General features: G+C 44.3%; 1 protein-coding gene across 3 annotated transcripts; it reads left to right on the top strand.

Moving 5' to 3' along the window:
• On the top strand, nt 1–26,736 carry LOC129818498 (glutamine synthetase-like). Of its 3 annotated transcripts, XM_055874444.1 has the most exons (8): nt 1–87; nt 4,926–5,128; nt 12,497–12,680; nt 23,737–23,898; nt 24,062–24,208; nt 25,338–25,465; nt 25,553–25,752; nt 25,857–26,736. In XM_055874444.1, exons 3-8 carry the CDS (start codon nt 12,512–12,514, stop codon nt 26,164–26,166), a joined length of 1,116 nt encoding a protein of 371 aa, XP_055730419.1. In that variant the 5' UTR covers nt 1–87; nt 4,926–5,128; nt 12,497–12,511; the 3' UTR covers nt 26,167–26,736. The 3 variants fall into 3 exon arrangements, with proteins under 3 accessions (XP_055730419.1, XP_055730416.1, XP_055730418.1); XM_055874441.1 differs by lacking the exons at nt 1–87; nt 4,926–5,128 and adding an exon at nt 6,233–6,468; XM_055874443.1 differs by lacking the exons at nt 1–87; nt 4,926–5,128 and adding an exon at nt 7,053–7,603.

The following is a 26,736-nucleotide window of genomic DNA, read 5'->3' as shown; positions in this document are numbered from 1 at the left end:
GATATACACGACTCAACGTGCATAGGCCTATCAGCTTTTATGATGCGTTTTTGATGAAGACAGCACCTCTACATATGGTATATAACGGTGAGCATTGCAATCTCTCATGATGCAGAAATAAATAAATCATACTTCTCCGCTCCTGTTCCCAAGCCCAAATTATGCCTACATTTGGTGTATAATTTTACTGCAATAAATGCTTAACTCTGCAGAAGTTATTAAGGCTATGTGATAGGTTATAGATCTACAGTTAGTGTCCAGATTTCAGTTACAGTGCAATTAGTGCAACCAATGACAATAGTGAGGGGTGTGTCATAATGATTAAGTTAATTAGAATGAACATATTAGGTGTACGCTAAAAAGCTGTAGAAAGAATATATCAATTTATAAGACGCAGGTTCTCTGCTAATTATCCTGCAGGTTTTTATTTTCTTGTTCTTTCCCCTGCAGAGTGTAAGAATATCGTGGCTTTCTAATACGTTGAGACATTAACTTTGGAGTTACTTAACGGAGTTACTCCATCATATGGTGCTGTTTTTACTGCTTGTGTCACGATCGTGTGGAGGATTGACGGACCAAAACGCAGCTTTAGGAAAATAAGCCATCTCCTTTTTATTGATGAAGAAGGCAAACGAAACAAAAACACTTAAACACTAAACAAAACAAGAAAACGATCGTGAAGCTAAACAACGATGTGCACACACTGGCTACAAACGTATCACATAGACAACTACTCACAACAAATGAAAGCCTATGGCTACCCTAAATAAGGCTCCCAATCAGAGACAACCGAAATCAGCTGTCTCTAATTGGGAACTCATTCAGGTAACCATAGACTCTCCTAGACAACTAAACATACATAGACAACGCTAGACACATGTACTCAACACAAACCCATATACTACACCCAACAACCCCTTTACCATAGAATCACCCAAAACCAACAAAACACAAACATTCCCCATGTCACACCCTGACCTAACTAAAATAATAAAGAAAACAAAGAATACTAAGGCCAGGGCGTGACAGCTTGGATATTAAACCGGCGTAAAACAAAAAAACAAATAAATTAAATCCATTACCTGGTTGCTGTTTTTTTTGTCTGCCTGCTTTTCATTTTTTTGCAGAAGTACTAGGTAATTTATCCCTCACCGGGTTCCTATTCCTCCAAGCGGGTCACGACATAAGCTCTCCCAGGGCGTCAGACTCCTGCTCCGTGGCCTTGTTGGTTTGGCTGAGCTAATGGCTTCCCTTTGTGACATGTGTGATGGTGGCATCCCCCCTGGGGATCCGCATACCTCCTGTATGCACTGTCTGGGTTTGAGCCACGTGGAGAGGGTGATGGATCGCCCTACCGCATGCCTGTTTTGTGTGGTGTTCTCAGAACGCCTACACCTGGTGCGATTGGAGGCCATGCGCAAGTGGGTCAGCCAGGCTTGGGCTCAGCCTGGGGACGAGCTCCCTCCCTCAGGAGTGGTGCACCAGCGAGCTGTTAGTCCCTCTACTGTGCCCAATACCCCTCCCAGGAAGCGTGGTCGGAGCCACTACAGGCAGAGCCCATCTGCTGCCAGTTCTGGACGGGGGCAGGAGTCGGAACCGCTGGGACCACCTTGAATGGAGAGTGCATGCCCTGCGTCAGGAGGTTGATAGCTTCGATGGCGATGACAGCTGTTCCCTGTTGGCCAGTGATAGGCTGTTCTTGGTGGCACTGTTCATCATGGTGAGTGGGGCTACCAGGCTGACAGGCCATCAGAAGCCGGCAGCGGGGATTCATCGCCCCGAGAGGCTATGAGGAGCCTACTCACTCGGGTAGCCACTGCACTGGGAATCAAACTGGTGGACAGTGATGACTCTCCATCTGTCCCCATCTCTGCTGAGTTCCGTGGGGCCTTGCAGGAGAGCTGGGTCTCTGCCAGGGGGCGCTTCCGACTCACAGCAGAGACTGGACCATGGAGTTATGTTGCGGGTGCAGAGTCACTCGTCCTCCGGGAGTACCCGACCATGGTTACCATGATAGCTGACATGGTCCTCCCAGACCGGGAGATTATAGGGTGGAACCCACGACTGAAGCCAGCACCCCCCAGAGTCTTTGATGCGGACCTGAAAGCCACATATGGTCCCTCTGCTCTCTTGGCCGCCTTAGCAACGCAGCCATGCTGCTGCAGGTCTACCTGCAGACTCTGTTGCCCTGGCTGGAGGAGGGCACAGAGGAGTTCCTCCGGGAAGCGATGGAGGTGTCTTGCCTGCTTTCCCTGCTCCAGAGAGATGTGGCCCGTGCAATCTCTGGCTGGCCCAATCTCATCTGCCAGCTGCTCTCCAGAGCACATTTGCCACTCTCCCCATCACCCCAGGGCTGACATTTGGCCCAGGGGTTCGTAGGGATTGGGAGATCCTGAGATGGTTCATGCCACATCCTCAGGCCCCGGGTCCAAGGTGCCACCCACCTGCACCCGAATGATGGTGGGGTCCCTCCCGCCTCGTGCTGAGGGACGACAGAGGGGAGGGGCACAGCATACGGTGGAACAACAACCTGTTAACCGTCACCGCCATAGGAATGTGCCAGGAGGACCCAGGAGCTCGGCGCCAGAGGAGAGGCGGACCCCGGTAGGACCCATGACACACCCTTCCCTGGCCTCTGCCGCTTCTCCTGGTCCCCCTGGGTGTTGTCCACAATGCTCGAGGGGTACCGACTCCAATTCCGGTGCTGGTCCTCGTCCTTCAGGGCCCTTTGTGTTACCACAGTGGCCGACCCCCTGAAGAAAGACCTGCGGAGATCTCCTCACTCCTGGACAAGGGTGCCATCAGCAGGATTGATACATCAGAACGGCTAAGTGGGTTCTACTCCACTTATTTTGTGGTCCCAAAAAGAGACAGAGGGTTTAGACCGATTCTGGACCTCTGCAACCTCAATGGGTACTTGAAGGTACTGAGGTTTCACATGCGGTCCCCAGCCTGCGTGTTGCAGGCCGTGTCCAGGGACCAATGGTTTGTGACGCTGGACCTGAGGGATGTGTACTTCCATGTTCCTGTTCACCCAGCTCATTGGCAGTACCTACAATTCACTTTCGAAGGGATGGCTTACTAATTCATGGTTCTTCCCTTCGGCCTCTCCTTGTCACCCCGCACTTTCACAAAGTGCATGGATGCTGTCCTGGCACCTCTCATGTCCCGAGGATTGATGATCCTCAATTACCTGGACGAATGATTTCCAGGTAACTTTTATGGAATGATCTGCCTGTCCATGTGTACCTTTTAAGTCTTTATTGAAGACTCCTCTCTTCAGTGGGTCCTACGATTGAGTGTAGTCTGGCCCAGGGGTGCAAAGGTGAACGGCAAGGCACTGGAGTGACAAACTACCCTTGCTGTCTCAGCATGGCCGGCTCCCCTTTCTCCACTGGCTTACTGGTCACTGGCTTACTGGTGCTCTTCTATGCCGTCCCTAGGAGGGGTGCGTCACTTGACTGGGTTGAATCATAGATGTGATCTTCCTGTCCGGTTTTGTGTCCCCTCGGGCTCTTGCTGTGGAGGAGAACTTCGTGGGCTATACTCAGCCTTGTCTCAGGTTAGTAAGTTGGTGGTCTGTTGATATCCCTCTAGTGGTGTGGGGGCTGTGCTTTGGCAAAGTGGGTGGGGTTATATCCTGTCTTGTTGGCCCTGTCCGGGGGTATTATCGGACGGGGCCACGGTGTCTCCCGACCCACCTGTCTCAGTCTCCAGTATGCTGTAATAGTTGTTGTGCCGGGGGGCTAGGGTCAGTCTGTTATATCTGGTGTAATTCTCCTGTCTTATCTGGTGCCCTGTGTGAATTTAAGTATGCTGCCTCTTACTCTCTCTCTCTCCCGGAGGACCTGAGCCATAGGATCATGCCTCGGGACTACCTGTCCTGATGACTCCTGGCTGTCCCCAGTCCTCCTGGTCGTGCTGCTGCTCCAGTTTCAACTGTCCTGCGGCTAGGAAACCCTGGCCTGTTCACTGGACGTGCTACCTAGTACCGAACATGCTGTTTTTTGACTTTCTCTCTCTACCGCACCTGCTGTCTCGACCTCTGAATGCTCGGCTATGAAAAGCCAACTGACATTTACTCCTGAGGTACTGACCTGTTGCAGTCTCTACCACCACTGTGATCATCTTGAAGAACAATCTGGCCTTAATTGACCATATACTCTTATAATCTCCACCCAGCACAGCCAGAAGAGGACTGGCCACCCATCAGAGCTTGGTCAGGAAGTCCAGGACCCAATTGCACAGGGTAGGGTTGAGACCCAGGGCCTCTAGCTTAATGATGAGCTTGGAGGGTACAATGGTGTTGAATGCTGAGCTATAGTTAATGAACAGCATTCTTACATAGGTATTCCTCTTGTCCAGATGGGATAGGGCAGTGTGCAGTGTTATGACGATGGCATCGTCTGTGGACCTATTGAGGCGGCCTTCTTGGGTACAGGAACAATAGTGACCATCTTGAAGCATTTGGGGACTGCAGACTGGGATAGGGAGAGATTGAATATGTCCGTAAACAAACCAGCCAGCTGGTCTGTGCATGCTCTGAGAACGTGGCTAGGGATGCCGTCTGGTCCGGCAGCCTTGCGAGGGTTAACACGTTTAAATTGCTTACTCACATCGGCCACGGAGAAGGAGAATCCACAGTCCTTGGTAGAGGTGGCACTGTATTATCCTCAAAGCAGGCTAAGAAGGTGTTTAATTTGTCTGGAAGCAAGACGTCGGTGTCTGTGACATGGCTGGTTTTCTTTTTCTAGTCTGTGATTGTCTGTAGACCCTGCCACACACGTCTCTTGTCTGAGCCGTTGAATTGCGACTCCACTTTGTCTCTATACTGACATTTTGCTTGTTTGGGATTGTATGTTACAATCCTTGATGTCTCTCTGGAAAGCAACCCTTGCCCTAATTTTGTCTACCTTGTTATCTAGAGACTGGACATTAGCGATTAATATACTCTGATGCAGTGGGTGGAGTGTGCGCCTCCGAAGTCTGACCTGAAGACCGCTCCGTCTACCTCTTCTCTGGCGGCGTTGTTTTGGGTCAGCCTCTGGAATCAGCTCAGATACCCTGGGTTCAGTCGTTCGGACAAAGGATCCGCTTCGGGAAAGTCGTATTCCTGGTCGTAGTGCTGGTAAGTTGATGCCGCTCTGATATCTAATAGTTCTTCCCGGCTGTATATAATAACACTTACGATTTTCTGGGCAAACAATGTAAGAAATAATGTATAAAAATAAAAAAATACTACAAAGTTTCCTAAGGACTAGAAGCAAGGCAGCCCTCTCTGTCGGCGCAATTTTGTCACATATACTATGTTACGTCCAGTCAATGAGACCAGGCTGGGACAACAGTACAACATGAGGAAATGTCTGCGGAAGTATGGAAAGACTGAATATTACTTTATTTTCCACTGTTTGTGTATTTACGTATCTATTAATCTAGATTTTGTTAGTCATATTTGATCATGTTATTTGTTGTTGTTTGTATTCCAAATCAGATGTTTTTCCCCTTTAGTATCTGTTTTTCAGACCACACCTCCAAAATAATGCTATAGAGTCCTTCAGATGCATCCAGGAATTTGAAGTGTCCTTTTTGTTTATACACTTCATTATTTTGCTCTGAGCACAGGTGGCAGCTGAGGGGAAAACGGCTCGTAATAATGGCCGGAACAGAGCAAATGGAATGTATTTGATACCATTCCACTAATTCCACTCCAGTCATTACCATGAGCCCGTTCTCCCCAATTAGGTGCCACCAACCTCCTGTGTCTCAGAGAAAATGAAGAAATGTTTGTTAGGCCATGTTCACACTAATGTACAGTAAAGACCACCATGTTTGTCTACTGTGGATGTGGCTTTAATCAAATAAAACAAAAAAAAACAACCACAATGAACCACACCAGGTTTGTGGGCTCATGGTAATGACTGGGGCAGAATCAGTGGAATGGCTTGCAAAACAGCATTCCTTTGTGTGAAACATTGCATTTTTTCAGCAAGCTTTTCTTATAAAATAAGATGTTTGAATTCAGTTGCTTCATACTTACCTTTCAAACGACGATTCCTGCAGTTTAGGCTTACATAGTGTCTCTCCCAGTCTCATTATGCCTGGAATATTATCTGATTATACACAAGAGACACCTGATCTCTCCCTTCAGTAGTTGCTGACTATGTCAGCATACATGTGCGTTGGGCATTGTGCCTCATCAGCATGGAAACAGACTCTGAAATACCCACCCCTACTGTCCTTTGGCCAGCCCCCAATGTCAGAACAGTAGTCAGTGTCATTACAAAACTGCGTCCGTATTAGAAAAGCCAGCCTAGTGGAAAGTAGGTGCGTTTAATAAGGAGCCATCCTCCTCCCTACTGGCCCATGTTGTGTAATTGTGTGCTCCTGTGCACTGAGCTGCATACAAGGCCTGGATCAACAAACAGCCGTAGTCCTCTCTCAGCAGATGGCCTGCCTATGATGGCACAGGTGGGTGCTCATGTTTATTTCTCGTGGGAGGGAAGATTTTGGCTGCCTCAGTTGTACTGGTCCAATGTCAATGTTTGTCTAAATCTGGTTGTATGTTTTATAAGGGGTTTTCATGTTCATTTAGTGATTTAGTAACAATGTATAATCTCAAGAATTGAAACTGAATTTAAGTTTTGCACATAGAATCACATTGTGGAATTTGAGTGGGTCAGTGCTTATGCATGTTTTAAGCCCTTTTTTGCACAGATTGTGACACTGGACAGTATATTTACATCACAAGCAGTGATGGCAACTTTTACTTCACTATATTCCTAAAGAAAATAATGTACTTTTTACTCTGTACATTTTCCCTGACACCCAAAAGTACTCGTTACATTTTGGCAGGAAAATTGTCCAATTCACATACTTATCAAGATAACATCCCTGCTCATCCCTACTACCTCTGATCTGGCGGACTCACTAACAAACACAAATGCTTTGTTTGTAAATGATGTCTGAGTGTTGGAGTGTGCCCCTGGCTATCCGTCAATTAAAAAACAAGAAAATTGTGCTATCTGTTTTGCTTAATATAAGACATTTGAAATGATTTATACTTTTACTTTTACTTTCGATACTTAAGTACATTTGAGCAATTCCATTTACTTTTGATACTTACGTATATTTAAAACCAAATACTTTTAGACTTTTACTCAAGTATTATTTTACTGGGTGACTTTCAATTTTACTTGAGTCATTTTCTATTAAGGTATCTTTACTCAAGTATGACAATTTAGTACTTTTTCCACCACTGATCACAAGACACTATATTTACATTACAAGGCTTACAAAATTGAATCATGGTTAAATAAACTAGTCAAAGCCTGATGTAGATTAAAGAAACCTGTTTAGAGACAAGTTTAACAACATGTCATTATTTCTAGGAAAGACACTGAGCTTCAAAGAAGGTAAACTGGTTGATTGATAGGTCAGATGTCAGTGATGAGACTACGTCACAACAAGCTCATTTACATAACCTGTGAAAAACCCTAAACCGGTTTAACTGTCTCAGTCGACTTGGATGATCTAAGGCTGAGAGGAAGAGAGACCAGAGCACTGCTTCAGTATAATCAACTCTCCTTACTTCACCCATAAAACAGTAAGTAAAGATGTTTCTCCATAATAACTTTGGAAGTACAGATGATGTCATAGAAGGTGAAACTCCTATGACATACTGCAGTTAGTTTCACAATGGGTGGCAATGGGTGTCCTAAATATTTCAAAAACTAAAAGCAATTGTATTTTTGACAAATCATTCACTAAACCCAAAACCTCAACTAAATCTTGTAATAAATAATGTGGAAATTGAGCAACTTGAGGTGACTAAACTGCTTGTGAGTAGCCCTGGATTGTAAACTGTCATGGTCAAAACATGTTGATACAACAGTAGCTAAAATTGGGAGAAGGCTGTCCATAATAAAGCACTATTCTGCCTTTTTAACAACACTATCAACAAGGCAGGTCCTACAGGCTCTAGTTTAGTTTTTTACTTTCGGTTTTGTACAGCTTCAAACAGCTGAATGTTCAATATTTTTGGTTATAGAAAATATATTTCTCAGCGGTTAAAATGGTTCAATGATTCAATACACAATGACTGCTTGTTTTGCCACATAAACTGAAATTAGGCAAACTATTAGAGTTTTAGCAACCAGGCAGAGCGATTTCTGCATAGTGCATGTTTAAGTCTAAATCATTTCAAATTCCTTATAATAAGCAAACCAGACAGCACCATTTGCTTGTTTTTCAAATTTGCGCATAGCCAGGGGAACACTCCAACACTGAGACATAATTTACAAATGAAGCAATTGTGTTTAGTGAGACCGCCAGATCAGAGGCAGTAGGGATGACCAGGGATGTACTCTTGATAAGTGTGTCAATTGGACCATTTTCCTGTCCTGCTAAAGCCTTCAAAATGTAACAAGTACTTTTATGTGTCAGAGAAAATGTATGGAGTGAAGTGTACATTATTTTCTTTATAATGTAGTGAATGTAGTGAAGTAAAAGTAAACAAACATTGCAAACAGCAAGATGGATGCTTATAAAAAACTTTGTCAATCTGTTTCAAACACACAATATCATCTTTAACGGGATAGTTTACTCAGAATACAAACATGATTTTCCAGCTACCTTGGCTATACTTGAAGGCAGTTTTGGGATATTTAATTTCCTTTCAACACTTAATAGCCATATTTTGTTACTGTTAGCATTCCCAGTAACACTTAACATGAAACTGTTCTTGTGCCTGTGTAATAAAACTGTAACTACTTTTGGAGCAACATTGTAGTAGCGTGTTACATAATACTTTGGTAATTGTATTTTAAATACATAGGAATGAGCTGAGAGTTTAACTACTGTACACAAGAGGAATAGTGACTGTAATAACTCCATAAGAACTTGATGTTCAAGAAACAGAAACAATGATGCCTGAGCAAGGAACCAAAGGGAGTGGTACATATAGGGCAGGTAATCAAGGAGGTGATGGAGACCAGGTGAGTCATAATGCGCTGATGCGTGTAACGATGGTGACAAGTGTGTGCCATAACGGGCAGCTTGGTGACCTAGAGCCCGGAGAGGGAGCACACGTGACAGTACCTCCTCCCCGACGCGTGGCACCAGCCGCAGGATGCCGACCAAGATGCCGATCCCGGGGATCAGGAGCGGACCGGTCACCTCTGCCAAGGCGCAGGCACCTGTCGATCCAGCTGAGGCACGGGAGCATGGCGACCTAGAGGCCGGAGAGCATACGTGACAGTACCCCCTCCCCGGTGCGTTCGGCTCCAGCCGCAGGACGCCAACAACAGGGACGATCCCAAGGATCAGGAGCGGACCAGTCGTCTCTGCTAAGGCGCAGAAACCTGATGAACCGGCTGATGTGTGAGAGCCTGATGAGACCTCCCTGGTTGCCTCCGTCGAGGCACGGGAACCTGATCACCCTGCTGAGGTATGGGAGCCTGTCGAGCCAGCTGAGGCATGGGAGCCAATCGATCCCGAATAGGCAGGGGAGCCCCTCGAACCCGCCGATGCATGGGAATCCGACAAACTGGCTGAGACCTCCCAAATAGCTTCGGTTCTGACACCCGAACCCGACATCACCTCCAAAACAAAAACAAAAAAACACTCCCTGATGCTTCCCTTTGGTGAGGCATCACTCTAATGTATGCACTGGGATTCAGGAAGCAAGTTCAGGGAGTGAATCATTTAATAATAAATAAAAACATAATACAAAACAAGAAACGTGAACAGCGCACAGACAAGAAACAGAAACAATGACGTCTGGGGAAGGAACAAAAGGAAGTGACAAACTCAGCAAAAAAAGAAACGTCCTCTCACTGTCAACTGCGTGTTTTTTTCTTCAGCAAACTTATCATGTGTAAATATTTGTATGAACATAACAAGATTCAACAACATACATAAACTGAACAAGTTCCACAGACATGTGACTAGCAGAAATTGAATAATGTGTACCTGAACAAGGGAGTGTCAAAATCAAAAAGTAACAATCAGTATCTGGTGTGGCAACCAGCTGCATTAAGTACTGCAGTGCATCTCCTCCTCATGGACTGCACCAGATTTTCCAGTTCTTGCTGTGAGACATTACCCTACTCTTCCACCAAGGCATCTGCAAGTTCCCGGACATTTCTGGAGGGAATGGCCCTAGCCCTCATCCTCCGATCTGACAGGTCCCAGACGTGCTCAATGGGATTGAGATCTGGGCTCTTTGCTGGCCATGGCAGAACACTGACATACCTGACTTGCAGGAAATCACGTACAGAACGAGCAGTATGGCTGGTGGCATTTCTCATGCTGAAGGGTCATGTCAGGATGAACCTGCAGGAAGGGTACCATATGAGGGAGGAGGATGTCTTCCCTGTAACGCACAGAGTTGAGATTGCCTGCAATGACAACAAGCTCAGTCCGATGATGCTGTGACACACCGCCCCAGATCATGACGGACCCTCCACCTCCAAATCGATCCCGCTCCAGAGTACAGGCCTTGGTGGATGGTCGGATTCGCCTTTATCGTCGAAGGAAGGAGCGTTCATTCCTTCGACGATAAAGGCGAATTCGACCATCCCCCCTGGTGAGACAAAACCGCGACTCGCCAGTGAAGAGCACTTTTTGCCAGTCCTGTCTGGTCTAGCGACGGTGGGTTTGTGCCCATAGGCGACGTTGTTGCCGGTGATGTCTGTTGAGGACCTGCCTTACAACAGGCCTACAAGCCCTCAGTCCAGCCTCTCTCAGCCTATTGTGGACAGTCTAAGCACTGATGGAGGCATTGTGTGTTCCTGGTGTAACTCGGGCAGTTGTTGTTGCCATCCTGTACCTGTCCTGCAGGTGTGATGTTCAGATGTACCGATCCTGTGCAGGTGTTGTTACACATGGTCTGCCACTGCGAGGACAATCAGCTGTCCGTCCTGTCTCCCTGTAGCGCTGTCTTAGGCGTCTCACAGTACGGACATTGCAATTTATTGCCCTTGCCACATCTGCAGTCCTCATGCCTCCTTGCAGCATGCCTAAGGAACATTCATGCAGATGAGCAGGGACCCTGGGTATCTTTCTTTTGGTGTTTTTTAGAGTCAGTGTTCTAAGTTCTCTTTAGTGTTCTAAGTTTTCATAACTGTGACCTTAATTGCCTACCGTCTGTAAGCTGTTAGTGTCTTAACGACCGTTCCACAGGTGCATGTTCATTAATTGTTTAAGGTTCATTGAATAAGCATGGGAAACAGCGTTTAAACCCTTTACAATGAAGATCTGTGAAGTTAGTTGGATTTTTACAGATTATCTTTGAAAGACAGGGTCCTGAAAAAGGGACATTTCTTTTTTTGCTGAGTTGATATAGGGCAGGTAATCAAGGAGGTGATGGAGTCCAGGTGAGTGCCATAAAGCGCTGATGCGCGTAACGATGGTGACAGGTGTGTGCCATAACGAGCAGCCTGCTGACCTAGAGGCCGGAGACGGAGCACACGTGACAGCTATAGGCTATATTAAGATTCATATCTAAGAGCCCTCCAAACCACGTGCCTTTGATCGTATATTTAGACTAATTCAACAAACTGTTGTCGGTTTTGGTTCTTCATCAAATAGTTGGCAGCCATCAAATAAATATTTGATTCTTTTCAAATAACTTGCATATATTCACATACCTTCAAATTTTCTTTAGTTTTCTGAGAGGCATACAAAATACTTTAAAATATTATTTGTTTTTCTGAGACCTGTATTTTAATATCAAATAAAATAGTTGCCTTTTAGTTTAAATTCTATATAAACTATATTCGACTACCTCTAGCATATAAAAAGTTGCTATTTTCAAATAAACAAAATACAACTATCTTCTGACCAGGTCTGAATGTGTGCACATCCAGTGAAACTTACCAGGTGTCAGGTAGAGCAAATAGTTCAATGTAAGAAAAATAAAACCCACAAATACGGTTGTGTGCTCTCAAATGATTTGTTAAAGTGACTTTTGATGAAGACCCATTGACAAAACATTATTGTCCTAATAAAACATTTTCATTTTTTATGTATTTACCTTTTGTACTGTTCTGGTATGTCTATCCATCATGGCATTCAGATTACTTCAGATTTCATTTAGGCTTTTCCTTGTTTGATTTTGCCACTGATTATCCCCCCCTTTGGCTTTAGTGGTTTGTTTGGAAATGTGACCTATAGTCTTACTGAGACTGTTGTTTAGCCACTGCTGTTTCAGACCCTGTATGGTTGAAATGTTGCTGAAAGTATCAGAAATCCATCAGGCTTTGGGTGGATCAAAGCATTTGTCAAACTAAAGGATTGGAATGAAAAGACATTTTGTAAAATAGAAATGTGTTCATGAGGACAAGTGAATGGAATGGTACATGAACAGCAAAACAAATCATGATCTTGTTCAACACTTGCTGATGAAACAACCATGAGGAATTACCTGTTGAACTATGTGTCACTATACAGCATGTGTTCTCGAGTGTCTGTTTCTCTGTTTTTTTGACCCCCTCAGACTCTACACTTAGCCATGGCATCTGTGTCAGTCAGCTCTCGTCTAAACAAGGCCATCCATCAGCACTACATGTCCCTTCCTCAGGGGGACCTGTGTCAGGTCACCTACATCTGGATCGATGGCTCCGGGGAGGGGCTGAGGAACAAGACTCGCACCCTGGACAGAGAGCCCCAGGGAATAGAGGGTAACACATTAAAGCAAATGTATTTGTCAAAATAATAACAAGAGCGATAAATACACAATGAGTATAGATAACTTGGCTATATAAACAGGGTACGTACCAAATCAACGTGCAGGGGTACAAGGTAATTCAGTTAGATATTTGTATTCATTTATCCCTTATTTTACCAGGTAAGTTGACTGAGAAGACATTCTCATTTACAGCAACAACCTGGGGAATAGTTACAGGGGATGAATGAGCCAACACTGGGGATGATTAGATAAACGTGACAGTATGAAGGCCAGATTGGAAATTAGCCAGGACACCAGGTTTAACACCCCTACTCTTACAATAAGTGCCACGGGATCTTTAGTGACCACAGAGAGTCAGGACATCTGTTTAACGTCCCATCCAAAAGACAGCACCCCACACAGGACAATGTCCCCAATCACTACCCTGGGGTGTTGGGATATTTTTTTAGACCAGAGGAAATGGGGTCTCCTACTGGCCCTCCAACACCACTTCCAGTAGCATCTGGTCTCCCATCCAGGGACCAACCCTGCTTAGCTTTAGAAGAAATCCAGCAGTGGGATGCAGGGTGGTATGCTGCTGGCAATGTATATATAGGTAGGGATAAAGTTAATAGGCAACAGGATAGATAATGAACAGTAGCAACACCGTACAGTATGTGACTAGTCAAAAGATTGCAAAAAGCATCAATGCAGATAGTCCGGGTAGCTATTGACCATTTTTAAGGCCTTCCTCTGACATAGCCTGGTATATACAGTACATGGCCAAAAGTAAATGGACACCTGCTCGTCGCACATCTCAATCCAAAATCATTGGCAGTAATATGGAGTTGATTCCCCTTTTACTGCTATAACAGCCTCCACTCTTCTGGGAAGGTTTTCCACTATATGTTGGAACATTGCTGCATGGACTTGCTTCCATTCAGCCATGAGAGCATTAGTTAGGTCAGGCACTGATGTTGGGCAAGTAGGCCAAGCTCACAGTCAGCGTTCCAATTCATCCCAAAGGTGTTCGGGTCAAGGCTCTGTACAGGCCAGTCAAGTTCTTCCACACCAATCTCAACAAACTATTTCTGTATGGACCTCTGTGCACGGGGGAATTTTCATGCTTAAACAGTAAAGGACCTTCCCCAAACTGTTTCCACAAAGCTGGAAGCACAAAATCATCTAGATTATCATTGTATGCTGTAGCATTAAGATTTCCCTTTACTGCAACTAGCCCGAACCATGAAAAACAGCCCCAGACCATTATTCCTCGTTCACCAAACTTTACAGTTGGCAGTATGCATTCAGGCAGGTAGTGTTCTCCTGCAGCCGCGAAGCCCAGATTTGCCCGTTGGACTGCCAGATGGTGAAGGGTGATTCATCACTCCAAAGAATGGGTTTCCAATGCTCCAGAGTCCAATTGCGCATGGTGATCTTAGGCTTCTGTGCGTCTGCTCGGCCATGGAAACCCATTTCATGAAGCTCCCAACGAACAGTTCTTCTGCTGACGTTGCTTCCAGACACAGTTTGGAACTCGGTAGTGAGTGTTGCAAACGAGGACAGGCAATTTTTACGTGTTACGTGCTTAGGCACTCAGCGGTCCCGTTCTGTGAGCTTGTGTGACCTACCACTTCACGGTTGAGCCGTTGTTGCTCCTAGACGTTTCCACTTCACAATAACAGCACTTACAGTTGACCGGGGAAGCTCTAGCAGGGCAGAAATTTGACAAACTGACTTCTTGGAAAGTTGGCATCCTATAAAGGAGCACCATTGAAAGTTAATGAGCTCTTCAGTAAGGCCATTCTACTGCCAATGTTTGTCTTTGTAGATTGCATGGCTGTGTGCTCAATTGTATACACCTGTCGGCAAAGGATGTGGCTGAAATAGCCAAATCCACTAATTTGAAGGAGTGTCCACATACTTTTATATATATAGTATAGGTCCTGGATGGCAGGGAGCTCGGCCCCTGTGATGTATTGGGCCTTACACACTACACACTGTAGCACCTTGAGGTCGGATGCCAAGCAATTGCTATACCAAGCGGTGATGCAGCCATTCAAGATGTACTCAATGATGCAGCTTAGAACCTTTTGAGGATCTGAGGGCCCATGCCAAATCTTTTCAGCCTCTTGAGGGGAAAGAGGCTTTGTTGTGCGTTCTTCACAACTGTGTTGGTGTGTATGGACAATCATAATTCCTTAGTGATGTGGATACCGAGGAACTTGAAGCTCACGACCCCCTCCACTACAGCCCTGTCGATGTGGATGGGGGGCATACTCAGCCCTTTGTTGCTTGTAGTCCACGATCAGTTCCTTTGTCTTCATCATGTTTAAGGAGAGGTTGTTGTCCTGGCACCACAATGCTAGTTCACTGACCTCCTCCCTATAGGCTGTTTCCTCATCGTCTGTGATTAGGCCAACCACTGTCGTGTCATCAGCAAACTTAATGATGATGTTGCAGTCATGGGGGAACAGGGAGTACAGGAGGGGACTAAGCACGCACCCCTGAGGGGCCCCCGTGTTGAGTGTCAGCGTGATGGCTGTGTTGTTGCCCCTCACCACTTGGGGTGGCCCATCAGGAAGTCCAAAATCCAGTTGCAGAGGGAGGTGTACAGTCCCAGGGTCCTGAGCCTAGTGATGAGCTTGGAGATCACAATGGTGTTGAACACTGAGCTATAGTCATTGAACATCATTCTCACATAGGTGTTCCTCTTGTCCAGGTGGGAGAGGGCAGTGTGGAGTGCAATAGAGATTGCTGCATTCGTGGCTCTGTTGGGATGGTATGCAAATTGGAGTGGGTCCAGGGTTTCTGGGATGATGCTGTTGATGTGAGCCATGGCCAGCCTTTCAAAGTATTTCATGGTTACAGATGTAAGTGATACAGGCAATAGTCATTTAGACAGGTTACCTTATTGTTCTTGGGCACAGGGACTATGGTGGTCTTCTTGAAACATGTAGGTATTGCAGACTGGGTCAGGGAGAGGTTGAAAATGTCAGTGAAGACACTTGCCAGCTGGTCAGCGTATGCTCTGAGTACGTGTCCTGGTAATCCGTCTGGCCCTGCGTCCTTGTGAATGTTAACCTGTTTAAAGGTGTCAAACCTCATTCACATTACAAATAAGCATGTTGCGCCAGATATCATGCATTTCAATGGGGATGACCACAATGGAGTGAAAAAGCAACTCCCCTCCTTGCGGTTGAAGGCTGCATACTTTGACATTCTTCAAACTTTGCGTCGTCTTCAGTTCAGCCAGAATCCGTCAAAGAACAGGAAGTTACCAAACAGAAGTAGATGAAAATATTCGGTTTTCAGTGATGGCTTTATGGGAGAGCTAGCAACTTGTAAACAATTACCCATTCCTCCTGTCTGTTAAGCCAATTATATTATATGAATGTTGCCTACCATTTAAGTTTATTGTGATGGTAATGACATTTGTTTTTTTATGATAATTATTAGGTAGAGGTCGCTAGCTACAATGGTATCTTCAACCTAGCATAGCTTTCAGCTTTCAGCTAGCTATATACATGCTATAAAGTTAGAGAAACAATTTGAGGAAAAAGTTGCTTAACAAAACATGTTTTATTATCACCTGAAACAATATATTTATCCTGTCTTGAATGAAAAGGTCATATTTTGCAATCTCCGAAAATAAATGTGATCTCTGATGAGAGACAGGTTCTTCTCCATCTTGCAATACAAACACTACACTTGTCCATTCAGTAGTGGGACAAGACTCCGTGAAGATGGCTTATGGCGCAACAAAATATGTCACAATGTAAACTGGGGCATTACTCACATCGGTTACGGAGAGGGAGATTACACAGTCGTCCGGAACTGCTGGTGCTCTCATGCATGGTTCAGAGTTGCTTGCCTCAAAGCTTCAAGATTAATGTCCAGCTCTAGCCTTTAGCTCAGTGGAGATATCGATGGGTTCTGGTTGGGATATGTACGGTGCCTTGGAAAAGTATTCATCTCCCTTGGCGTTTTTCCTATTTTGTTGCATTACAACCTGTTATTTAAATTGATGTTTATTTAGATTTCAGGGAATGGACATACAGAAAATTGTCTAAATTGGTGAAGTGAAATTAAAATGTTTACTTTTTTCAAAATATTACAAAAAAAGGAAAATGGAAAAGTGGTGCGTGCATATATATTCACCCCCTTTGCTATGAAGCCCCTAAATAAGATCTGGTGCAACCAATTACCTTCAGAAGTCACATAATTAGTTAAATAAAGTCCACCTGTGTGCAATCTAAGTGTCACATGATCTATCACATGATCTCAGTATGTGTATATGTGTTCTGAATGGCCCCAGAGTCTGCAGCACCACTAAGCAAGGGGCACCACCAAACAAACGACACCATGAAGACCAAGGAGCTCTCCAAACAGGTCAGGGACAAAGTTGTGGAGAAGTACAGATCATGGTTGGGTTATGAAAAAATATCAGAAACTTTGAACATCCTACGGAGAACCATTAAATCCATTATTAAAAAAGGGAAAGAACATGGCACTACAACAAACCTGCCAAGAGAAGGCCGCCCACCAAAACTCATGGACCAGGCAAGGAGGGCAATAATCAGAGAGGCAACAAAGAGACCAAAGATAACCCTGAAGGAGCTGCAAAGCTCCACAGCGGAGATTGGAGTATCTGTTCATAGGACCACTTTAAGCCGAACACTCCACAGAGCTGGGCTTTCCAGAAGAGTGTCCAGAAAAAAAGCCATTGCTAAGAGAAAAATATAAGCAAACACGTTTGGTGTTCGCCAAAAGGCATGTGGGAGACTCCCCAAACATATGGAAGAAAGTACTCTGGTCAGATGAGACTAAAATGGAGCTTTTCGGCCATCAAGGAAAACGCTATGTCTGGAGAAAAACCAACACCTCTCATCCCCACAGTGAAGCATGGTGGTGGCAGCATCATGCTGTGGTGATGTTTTTCATCGGAAAGGACTGGGAAACTGGTCAGAATTGAAGGAATGATGGATGGCGCTAAATACAGGGAAATTCTTGATGGAAACCTGTTTCAATCTTACAGAGATTTGGGACTGGGATGGAGGTTCACCTTCCAGCAGGACAATTACCATAAGCATACTGCTAAAGCAACACTCGAGTGGTTTGAGGAGAAACATTTAAATGTTTTGGAATTGCCTAGTCAAAACCCAGAACTCAATCCAAATGAGAATTTGTGGTATGATTTAAAGATTGCTGTACACCAGTGGAACCCATCCAACTTGAAGGAGCTGGAGCAGTTTTGCCTTGAAGAATGGGCAAAAATCCCAGTGGCTAGATGTGCAAAGCTTATAGAGACATACCCCAAGAGGCTTGCAGCTATAATTGCTGGAAAAAGGTGGCTCTACATAGTATTGACTTTGGGGGGGTGAATAGTTATGCACGCTCAAGTTCAGTTTTTTTGTCTTATTTCTTGCTTGTTTCACAATTTAAAAAATGCATCTTCAAAGTGGTAGGCATGTTGTGTAAATCAAAGGAAACAAACCCCCCAAAAATCTATTTTATTCAATTTTGTAAGGCAGCAAAATAGGAAAAATGCCAAGGTGGTGAATACTTTCGCATGCCACTATGTAAAGTTCTGTGAGATGGGCCAAGTGTTCTGGGCTTCACTGTGGTCTGGTCTATTCTATCAACGGGACCTGAAGAACTGTAATATCCTATGTTTCTCGAAGTCATGGCTGACAAGAAAATGGATAATATACATCTAGCTGGTTTTCTATGAATCGTCAAGACCGAACGGCAGCTGAGGGTAAGGTTAAAGGGGGGTTGTGTGTGTAACGGCAGTCTAAGTCGTCGTCCTCCTCAGACGAGGAGAGGCGAGAAGGATCTGAGGACCAATGTGCAGCGTGGTAATTTTCCATGATTTAATTAACACAAAACAAGACACTATACAAAATGACAAAACAAACTAACCGTCACAGTCCTAGCTTGTGCAGACAAAACACAAAGACAGGAAACAACCGCCCACAATCCCCAACACAAAACAAGCCACCTATATATGATTCTCAATCAGGGACAACGATTGACAGCTGTCTCTGATTGAGAACCATATTAGGCTGAACACAGAAACAGACGAACTAGACACACAACATAGAATTCCCACCCAGCTCACGTCCTGACCAACACTAAACAAGCAAAACACATAAGAACTCTGGTCAGGACGTTACAGTGTGTCTCTTTGTTAACAACAGCTAATGCGCAATCTCTAATGTGAAGGAAGTCTTGAGGTTTTGCTCGCCTGAGTTAGAATACCTCATGATAAGCTGCAGACAATACTATTTACCAAGAGTTTTCATCTATATTTTTCATAGCTGTCTATTAACCACTACAAACCAATGCTGGCACAAAGAGCACACTCAACAAGCTGTATCGGGCCATAAGCAAACTAGAAATGCACATCCAGAGGCAGCACTGCCAGTGATTTTAATGCAGAGAAACTGACAACAAAGAACCGTTACTCATTTTAAACCCAAATGTAAATTATGTCCTATTGTTAACAACTCCTCGATTAATACCTTTATAGGTTAGTCGAACAAGAAGCCATGTCAGTATATACGAGACAAACAAACCATATTCAGAAGAACCTCACTAGGACAGAAGAACAGGCACTCAATTAACTAATGAAAGACTCATCTTTGCTGCTGCTACTCTCTGTTTATCATATATGCATAGTCACTTTAACTATACATTCATGTACATACTACCTCAATTGGGCCAACCAACCAGTGCTCCCACACATTGGCTAACTGGGCTATCTGCATTGTGTCCCACCTCCCGCCAACCCCTCTTTTACGCTACTGCTACTCTCTGCTCATCATATATGCATAGTCACTTTAACCATATCTACATGTACATACTACCTCAATCAGCCTGACTAACCGGTGTCTGTATGGAGCCTCGCTACTTTTATAGCCTCGCTACTGTATATAGCCTGTCTTTTGACTGTTGTTTTATTTCTTTCCTTACCTATTGTTCACCTAATATCCTTTTTGCACTATTGGTTAGAGCCTGTAAGTAAGCATTTCACTGTAAAGTCTACACCTGTTGTATTCGGGCACGTGACAAATAAACTTTGATTTGATCTTTGGTTATCAAACCTGCAGACAAGGGGGGTGCTGTGGTCGTTTTAGACTATGAAAAATACAAAGAAGCGATTCAGAGATTCAATTTAGTAAATAACGTTTCTATTAGAAAACTGATCCCACACTGGTGTTCCAAAGGGATATTAACTCAAATCTGGAGCATGCCACATTAAACAACCTTATATCACAGCCTGAATATGACTAACTTTGCTGCAAATGTGCCATTCATGCCTGTACATTTTGCCTGATTTACATAAATCACAACAAGGCAATTATTGAAGCAGCCCAGTGGTCGCAGGAATAGTGCAAACATTGCCATCATATGTGAATTACGCTATAGACTTTACAAACAAGATCTCACCAATAACGGGATTAACAGAAGACTGTATTGAGCTCACATTAGATGTCGAGTCTGTACACCAGCATTACCCACACGAGGGGATGGCAGCCCTAGCTCACTACAGCTGCCCTGCGCGCCGGGTAGGCAAACTGTTGCCATTTCATGTGTCTGAAGGTACAAACTCTTGCTTCCCGGTGGGCCTGGAAAGGAAATCAAGTGCACTACGCCACCGCTGGCCAATCAGATTGCTCAGATGACCGAGTCTGCAGTAACGTAGCAGGCATAAAATAAATCTACGGCAAAATTGATACTGTGAGATTTCAAAACTTTTAAAACAATGACTAAAGGGAGACTGTCAACGAGTACAGCAAAGAGCTGCTGTTTTTATGAGTGGGTTCATGTTTAAGTTCTTACTCTGTCAACACTTTGTATTCAACAGTTTTATTATTCATAAAATGCTCGTTCTTTCTATTCCACTCAGCACTACAACAAGCAGTGCAGCAGTAATGAATGAGTAGGAAAGTGTATCTATAGGCGTGCGTTGTTGTTATTATTACCGGCTTGGGTCTTTTTTAATATCAAGTTATATTTAACTTTCTCTGTTCATAGGAGTAGCAACATGCATTTGTGCACGAGGCAGAAATAATGCGGTGAGACTCGAGTTTTGCCATCAGCTGGAAGACGGTGTCCCTTTTTGGTCAGTGTCAGTGGAGGAAAGGGAGAACGGAGGGATGTTGAGAGACGGACACTCAGTTTGCTGCTCTCTCCCTCCGCTGAAACTGACGATCAGATGCAGGCACCATCAGCCAAGTAAAATAAAAAGCACATTATTTAAACGTATGCTCACTCAGCTGTGCCTCACAAGTAATACAACAACGGATCTATTACCGGTGTGATCATATAGCCTACCTCAAAAAATGTCCCGAACAACAACGCATTGGCAGGTAAATTCAAGCAAAGCCCGTCTTCTGGATGGTAGCTATAAATGCAGAGGCAGCGCACAGTGCAACAATATGATGATGTGGGAATATTTCTGCCACCCACATGCAGGAAAACGGTTCCAAATAAATGACATTATTACGTGCTCCTCCACCCATGTTATCTACATGATTAAATGTCCATGTGGGTTGTGTTAAATAGGAACAACCTGTCGTTCTCACAGAGAATTGGTGAACATAAAAGTTAAATAAGGAGAAACGACAGGGATTATCCTGTTGCAGTACATTTTAATGACCAAAAACATGACATTTCTACATTTAGATTTTGTGGCATAGAGAAAGTCAAGATATCAGACAGAGGAGGGGATATAAATAATACTCTGAGCAATACACCCTCCAGACATTATTCCCAAAAGGTCTTAATGATGAAATTTCCATGAATGTTATGTCATAAATGTGAACATGAACTAATGCCTTGTAGTTAAAACCACTTCAGCCTACTCAGACGTTTTTACTTGATAGGTACTTGATAGGTCGATGGCCTCATTTTGGTTTTACAGACATGTTTAATACATTTTATGTACATACTTTATTAGAATATTTCTGAAATGCACATTGTTATATTTGGTAACACATTCGATGCACTGAACACTCACAAAAGCTCTGACAAAGGCCTTCAGGCCTATGCGTAAAGCTTAATAAAGAACAGTGATACTAGCAAGAGCAGTGCGGGTTTCTGTTATTCAATGTTATTCAATTGTTACCATGCACCTTCAACAAAGTTAGCTCAGATGTGCAAGTGCATTTTGAATGCAGGGAAACTGAAATCCGTCTTACCTCATTTTTACCAGCATGTCACCTGTGCACAGAAACACATACAAGCACTCCCTTGCCCTTCATTTGGCAAATCTGACCATAACTCTATCCTCCTGATTCCTTCTTACAAGGATCGACAATGTCGTCCCCACAGTGACCATATGTACAGTGGCTTGCGAAAGTATTCACCTCCTTGGCATTTTTCCAATTTTGTTGCCTTACAACCTGGAATTAAAATAGATGTTTGGGGGGTTTGAATCATTTGATTTACACAACATGCCTACCACTTTGAAAATGCAAAATATTTTTTCTTGTGAAGCAATAAATAAGACAAAAAAACAGTAAACTTGAGCGTGCATAACTATTCACCCCCCACCCCCCACCCCCCAAAGTCAATACTTTGTAGAGCCACCTTTTGCAGCAATTACAGTTGCAAGTCTCTTGGGGTATGTCTCTATAAGCTTGGCACATCTAGCCACTGGGACTTTTGCCCATTCTTCAAGGCAAAACTGCTCCAGCTCCTTCAAGTTGGATGGGTTCCACTGGTGTACAGCAATCGTTAAGTCATACCACAGATTCTCAATTGGATTGAGTTCTGGGCTTTGACTAGGCCATTCCAAGACATTTAAATGTTTCCCCTTAAACCACTCAAGTGTTGCTTTAGCAGAATGCTTAGGGTAATTTTCCTACTGGAAGGTGAAACTCCGTCCTAGTCTCAAATCGCTGTAAGACTGAAACAGGTTTCCCTCAAGAATATCCCTGTATTTAGCCCCATCCATCATTCCTTCAATTCTGACCAGTTTCCCAGTCCTTTCCGATGAAAAACATCCACACAGCATGATGCTGCCACCACCATGCTTCACTGTGGGGAGGGTGTTCTCGGGGTGATGAGAGGTGTTGGGTTTGTACCTGACATAGCGTTTTCCTTGATGGCCGAAAAGCTCAATGTTAGTCTCATCTGACCAGAGTACCTTCTTCCATATGTTTGGGGAGTCTCCCACATGCCTTTCGGCGAACACCAAACGTGTTTGCTTATTTATTTATTTTAGCAATGGCTTTTTTTCTGGACACTCTTCTATAAAGCCCAGCTCTGTGGAGTGTACGGCTTAAAGTGGTCCTATGGACAGATACTCCAATCTCCGCTGTGGAGCTTTGCAGCTCCTCCAGGGTTATCTTTGGTCTCTTTTTGCTAATCTGATTAATGCCTTCCTTGCCTGGTCTGTGAGTTTTGGTGGGCGTCCCCCTCTTGGCAAGTTTGTTGTGGTGCCATGTTCTTCCATTTTTTAATAATGGATTTAATGGTGTTCCGTGGGATGTTCAAAGTTTCGGATATTTTTTTATAACCCTACCCTGATCTGTACTTCTCCACAACTTTGTCCCTGACCTGTTTGGAGAGTGCCTTGGTCTTCATGGTGCCGTTTGCTTGGTGGTGCCCCTTGCTTAGTGGTGTTGCAGATTCTGGGGCCTTTCAGAACAGGTGTATATATACTGAGATCATGTGACAGATCATGTGACACTTAGATTGCACACAGGTGGCCTTTAATTAACTAATTATGTGACTTCTGAAGGTAATTGGTTGCACCAGATCTTATTTAGGGGCTTCATAGCAAAGGGGGTGAATACTGTACATATGCACGCACCCCTTTTCCGTTTTTTCACCCCAATATTTGGGGGATTTTTTTTTTTTTTTCACTTCACCAATTTGGACGATTTTCTGTATGTCCATTCCCTGAAATCCAAATAAAAATCCATTTAAATTACAGGTTGTAATGCAACAAAATAAGAAAAACGCCAAGGGGGATGAATACTTTTGTAAGGCACCGTATCTCTAGGACAGTGCATTATATTCCATGATGTTAATGTTGGTATTGCTATTGACAGATATTCCAGAGTGGAACTTTGATGGCTCCAGCACCTACCAGGCCGAGGGATCCAACAGTGACATGTACCTGATCCCAGTGGCAATGTTTAGGGACCCTTTCACACTGGAATCCAACAAACTGGTTTTGTGTGAGGTCCTCAAGTATAACCGCTTGCCTGCAGGTAATTGTAAACATAGCAAGACATACCTTCAGTTGACAGACACAGAGACCAACTGGTTTTGGTCTATGATCGAAGCTGCTGTCCATCTAATTGACTGCTTTGACTGTCATATTCCCATCAGTCAAACTAACCCTGCAATATACACCTTTTCCCTCCTGCACAGAGAGTAACCTGCGGTCAGGTTGTAAGAAAGTGATGGAAGAAGTGAAGCACTATATCCCCTGGTTTGGAATGGAGCAGGAGTATACTCTCCTGGGGATGGATGGTCGCCCCTATGGCTGGCCCCAAAATGGATTCCCAGGACCCCAAGGTGACTGACCCTACTATATTTTACCATGTGTCCTTTCGTAATATAAACGGTCTTAAACACTTGGAAAAGCACTACATACAGTGGGGAGAACAAGTATTTGATACACTGCCGATTTTGCAGGTTTTCCTACTTACAAAGCATGTAGAGGTCTGTAATTGTTATCATAGGTACACTTCAACTGTGAGAGATAGAATCTAAAACAAAATTCCAGAAAATCACATTGTATGATTTTTAAGTAATTAATTTGCATTTTATTGCATAACATAAGTATTTGATCACCTACCAACCAGTAAAAATTCCGGCTCTCACAGACCTGTTAGTTTTTCTTTAAGAAGCCCTCCTGTTCTCCACTCATTACATGTATTAACTGCACCTGTCTGCACCTGTTTTGTTACCTGTATAAAAGACACCTGTCCACACACTCAATCAAACAGACTCCAACCTCTCCACAATGGCCAAGACCAGAGAGCTGTGTAAGGGCATCAGGGATAAAATTGTAGACCTGCACAAGACTGGGATGGGCTACAGGACAATAGGCAAGCAGCTTGGTGAGAAGGCAACAACTGTTGGCGCAATTATTAGAAAATGGAAGAAGTTCAAGATGACGGTCAATCACCCTCCGTCTGGGGCTCCATGCAAGATCTCACCTCGTGGGGCATCAATGATCATGAGGAAGGTGAGGGATCAGCCCAGAACTACACGGCAGGACCTGGTCAATGACCTGAAGAGAGCTGGGACCACAGTCTCAAAGAAAACCATTAGTAACACACTACGCCGTCATGGATTAAAATCCTGCAGCGCACGCAAGGTCCCCCTGCTCAAGCCAGCGCATGTCCAGGCCCGTCTGAAGTTTGCCAATGACCATCTGGATGATACAGAGGAGGAATGGGAGAAGGTCATGTGGTCTGATGAGACAAAAATAGAGCTTTTTGGTCTAAACTCCACTCGCCGTGTTTGGAGGAAGAAGAAGGATGAGTACAACCCCTATCAAATACTTGTTCTCCCCACTGTATATGAAAAATATCTCTATATTTATAAAAGTCATACTATATAAGTTCTAATGTTATCAAATAGGCCTTTGATTTTGATCTCATCTAACTCTCTTTCTTTCTATTTCTCTCTCTCTCAGGTCCATACTACTGTGGGGTTGGTGCAGACAACGCCTATGGAAGGGACATTATGGAGTGTCACTACAAGGCATGTCTCTATTCTGGGGTCAAAATCTGTGGCACCAATGCTGAGGTCATGCCATCTCAGGTAAACATTTACCTTTTGCTTCAGGAAGGTTCTACAGATTGCTATATAATATTTCCTAACTCTCCTTCTTTTATCTCCCTCTCTCAGTTTGAGTTCCAGGTGGGTCTGTGTGCAGGGATAGAGATGGGAGACCACCTGTGGATGGCACGTTTCTTGCTGCACCGTGTGTGTGAGGACTTTGGAGTTGTAGCCACTCTGGACCCCAAACCAATGAAGGGGAACTGGAACGGGGCGGGCTGCCATACCAACGTTAGCACCAAGGAGATGAGGGAAGAAGGAGGGCTGCAGTGAGTATGACTGTAATAACATTATTGCACTGTAAGTAAGGTTCTGTAAGGCTCTGTAACTACAAAATTTAGTCCAACACCTAAACTCTCCCCTCTTCTAACAGACATATTGAGCAGGCCATTGAGAAGCTGAGCAAGCGACATGCCCAGCACATATGTGTGTACGACCCTCACGGAGGCCAGGACAACATCAGACGCCTCACAGGCTTACATGAAACCTCCAGCATCCATGACTTCTGTTTTGGTGTGGCCAACCGCGGGGCCAGCATCCGGATCCCACGCCAGGTGGCCCAGGAGGGGAAGGGATACTTTGAAGACCGCCGGCCCTCCGCAAACTGTGACCCTTATGCCGTGACGGGCGCCATCGCAAGAACCTGCCTGCTCGGGATGGAGGAGGAAGAGGAGAGTACATGAGAATAGTCTGCAGTGACCAGACTCATAGACACATATAATCCTGTAGCTGGTGGTTGGTGGAAACGTCCCTTTGTTTTTCCATGATTGTGCGATAGAACTATATTGTAACCAAATAAATCTATACTTAAGACTACTGGTTGTGGGCCTCCCGAGTGGCGCAGCGGACTAAGGCTTTGCATCGCAGTGCTAGAGGCATCACTACAGATCCGGGTTCGATCCCAGGCTGTATCACAACTGGCCGTGATCAGGAGTCCAGGAGTCGTTAGGCTGGGGGGGCTTTACTTGGCACATTGCTTTATAATGAATACTACTTGTTGGATGCTTTAAAGATTCATTACTTGAATGTTTATGAAGGTTAATTATATTTTTCAGTCTTGGTAATTGCAGCTGGTCCAATTGGCATATTATTCAGTTTGTTTAATGTTTATTGTTTGAAGTTGAGATTGAATAAAATTATGCTGAATTGAACACGAGGCGCATGTTCTTTAAAATCACTACTAGGTGGAATCATGATGCAAGTTGTAATTGTCACCCCTCATACTGGACATGAATGACAATAAAATGAGTATT

This window comes from Salvelinus fontinalis, chromosome 21, assembly GCF_029448725.1.
Source record: "Salvelinus fontinalis isolate EN_2023a chromosome 21, ASM2944872v1, whole genome shotgun sequence".
NCBI classification, from domain to species: Eukaryota; Metazoa; Chordata; class Actinopteri; order Salmoniformes; family Salmonidae; genus Salvelinus; species Salvelinus fontinalis.
This window is presented reverse-complemented; position numbering and strand designations above follow the sequence as displayed.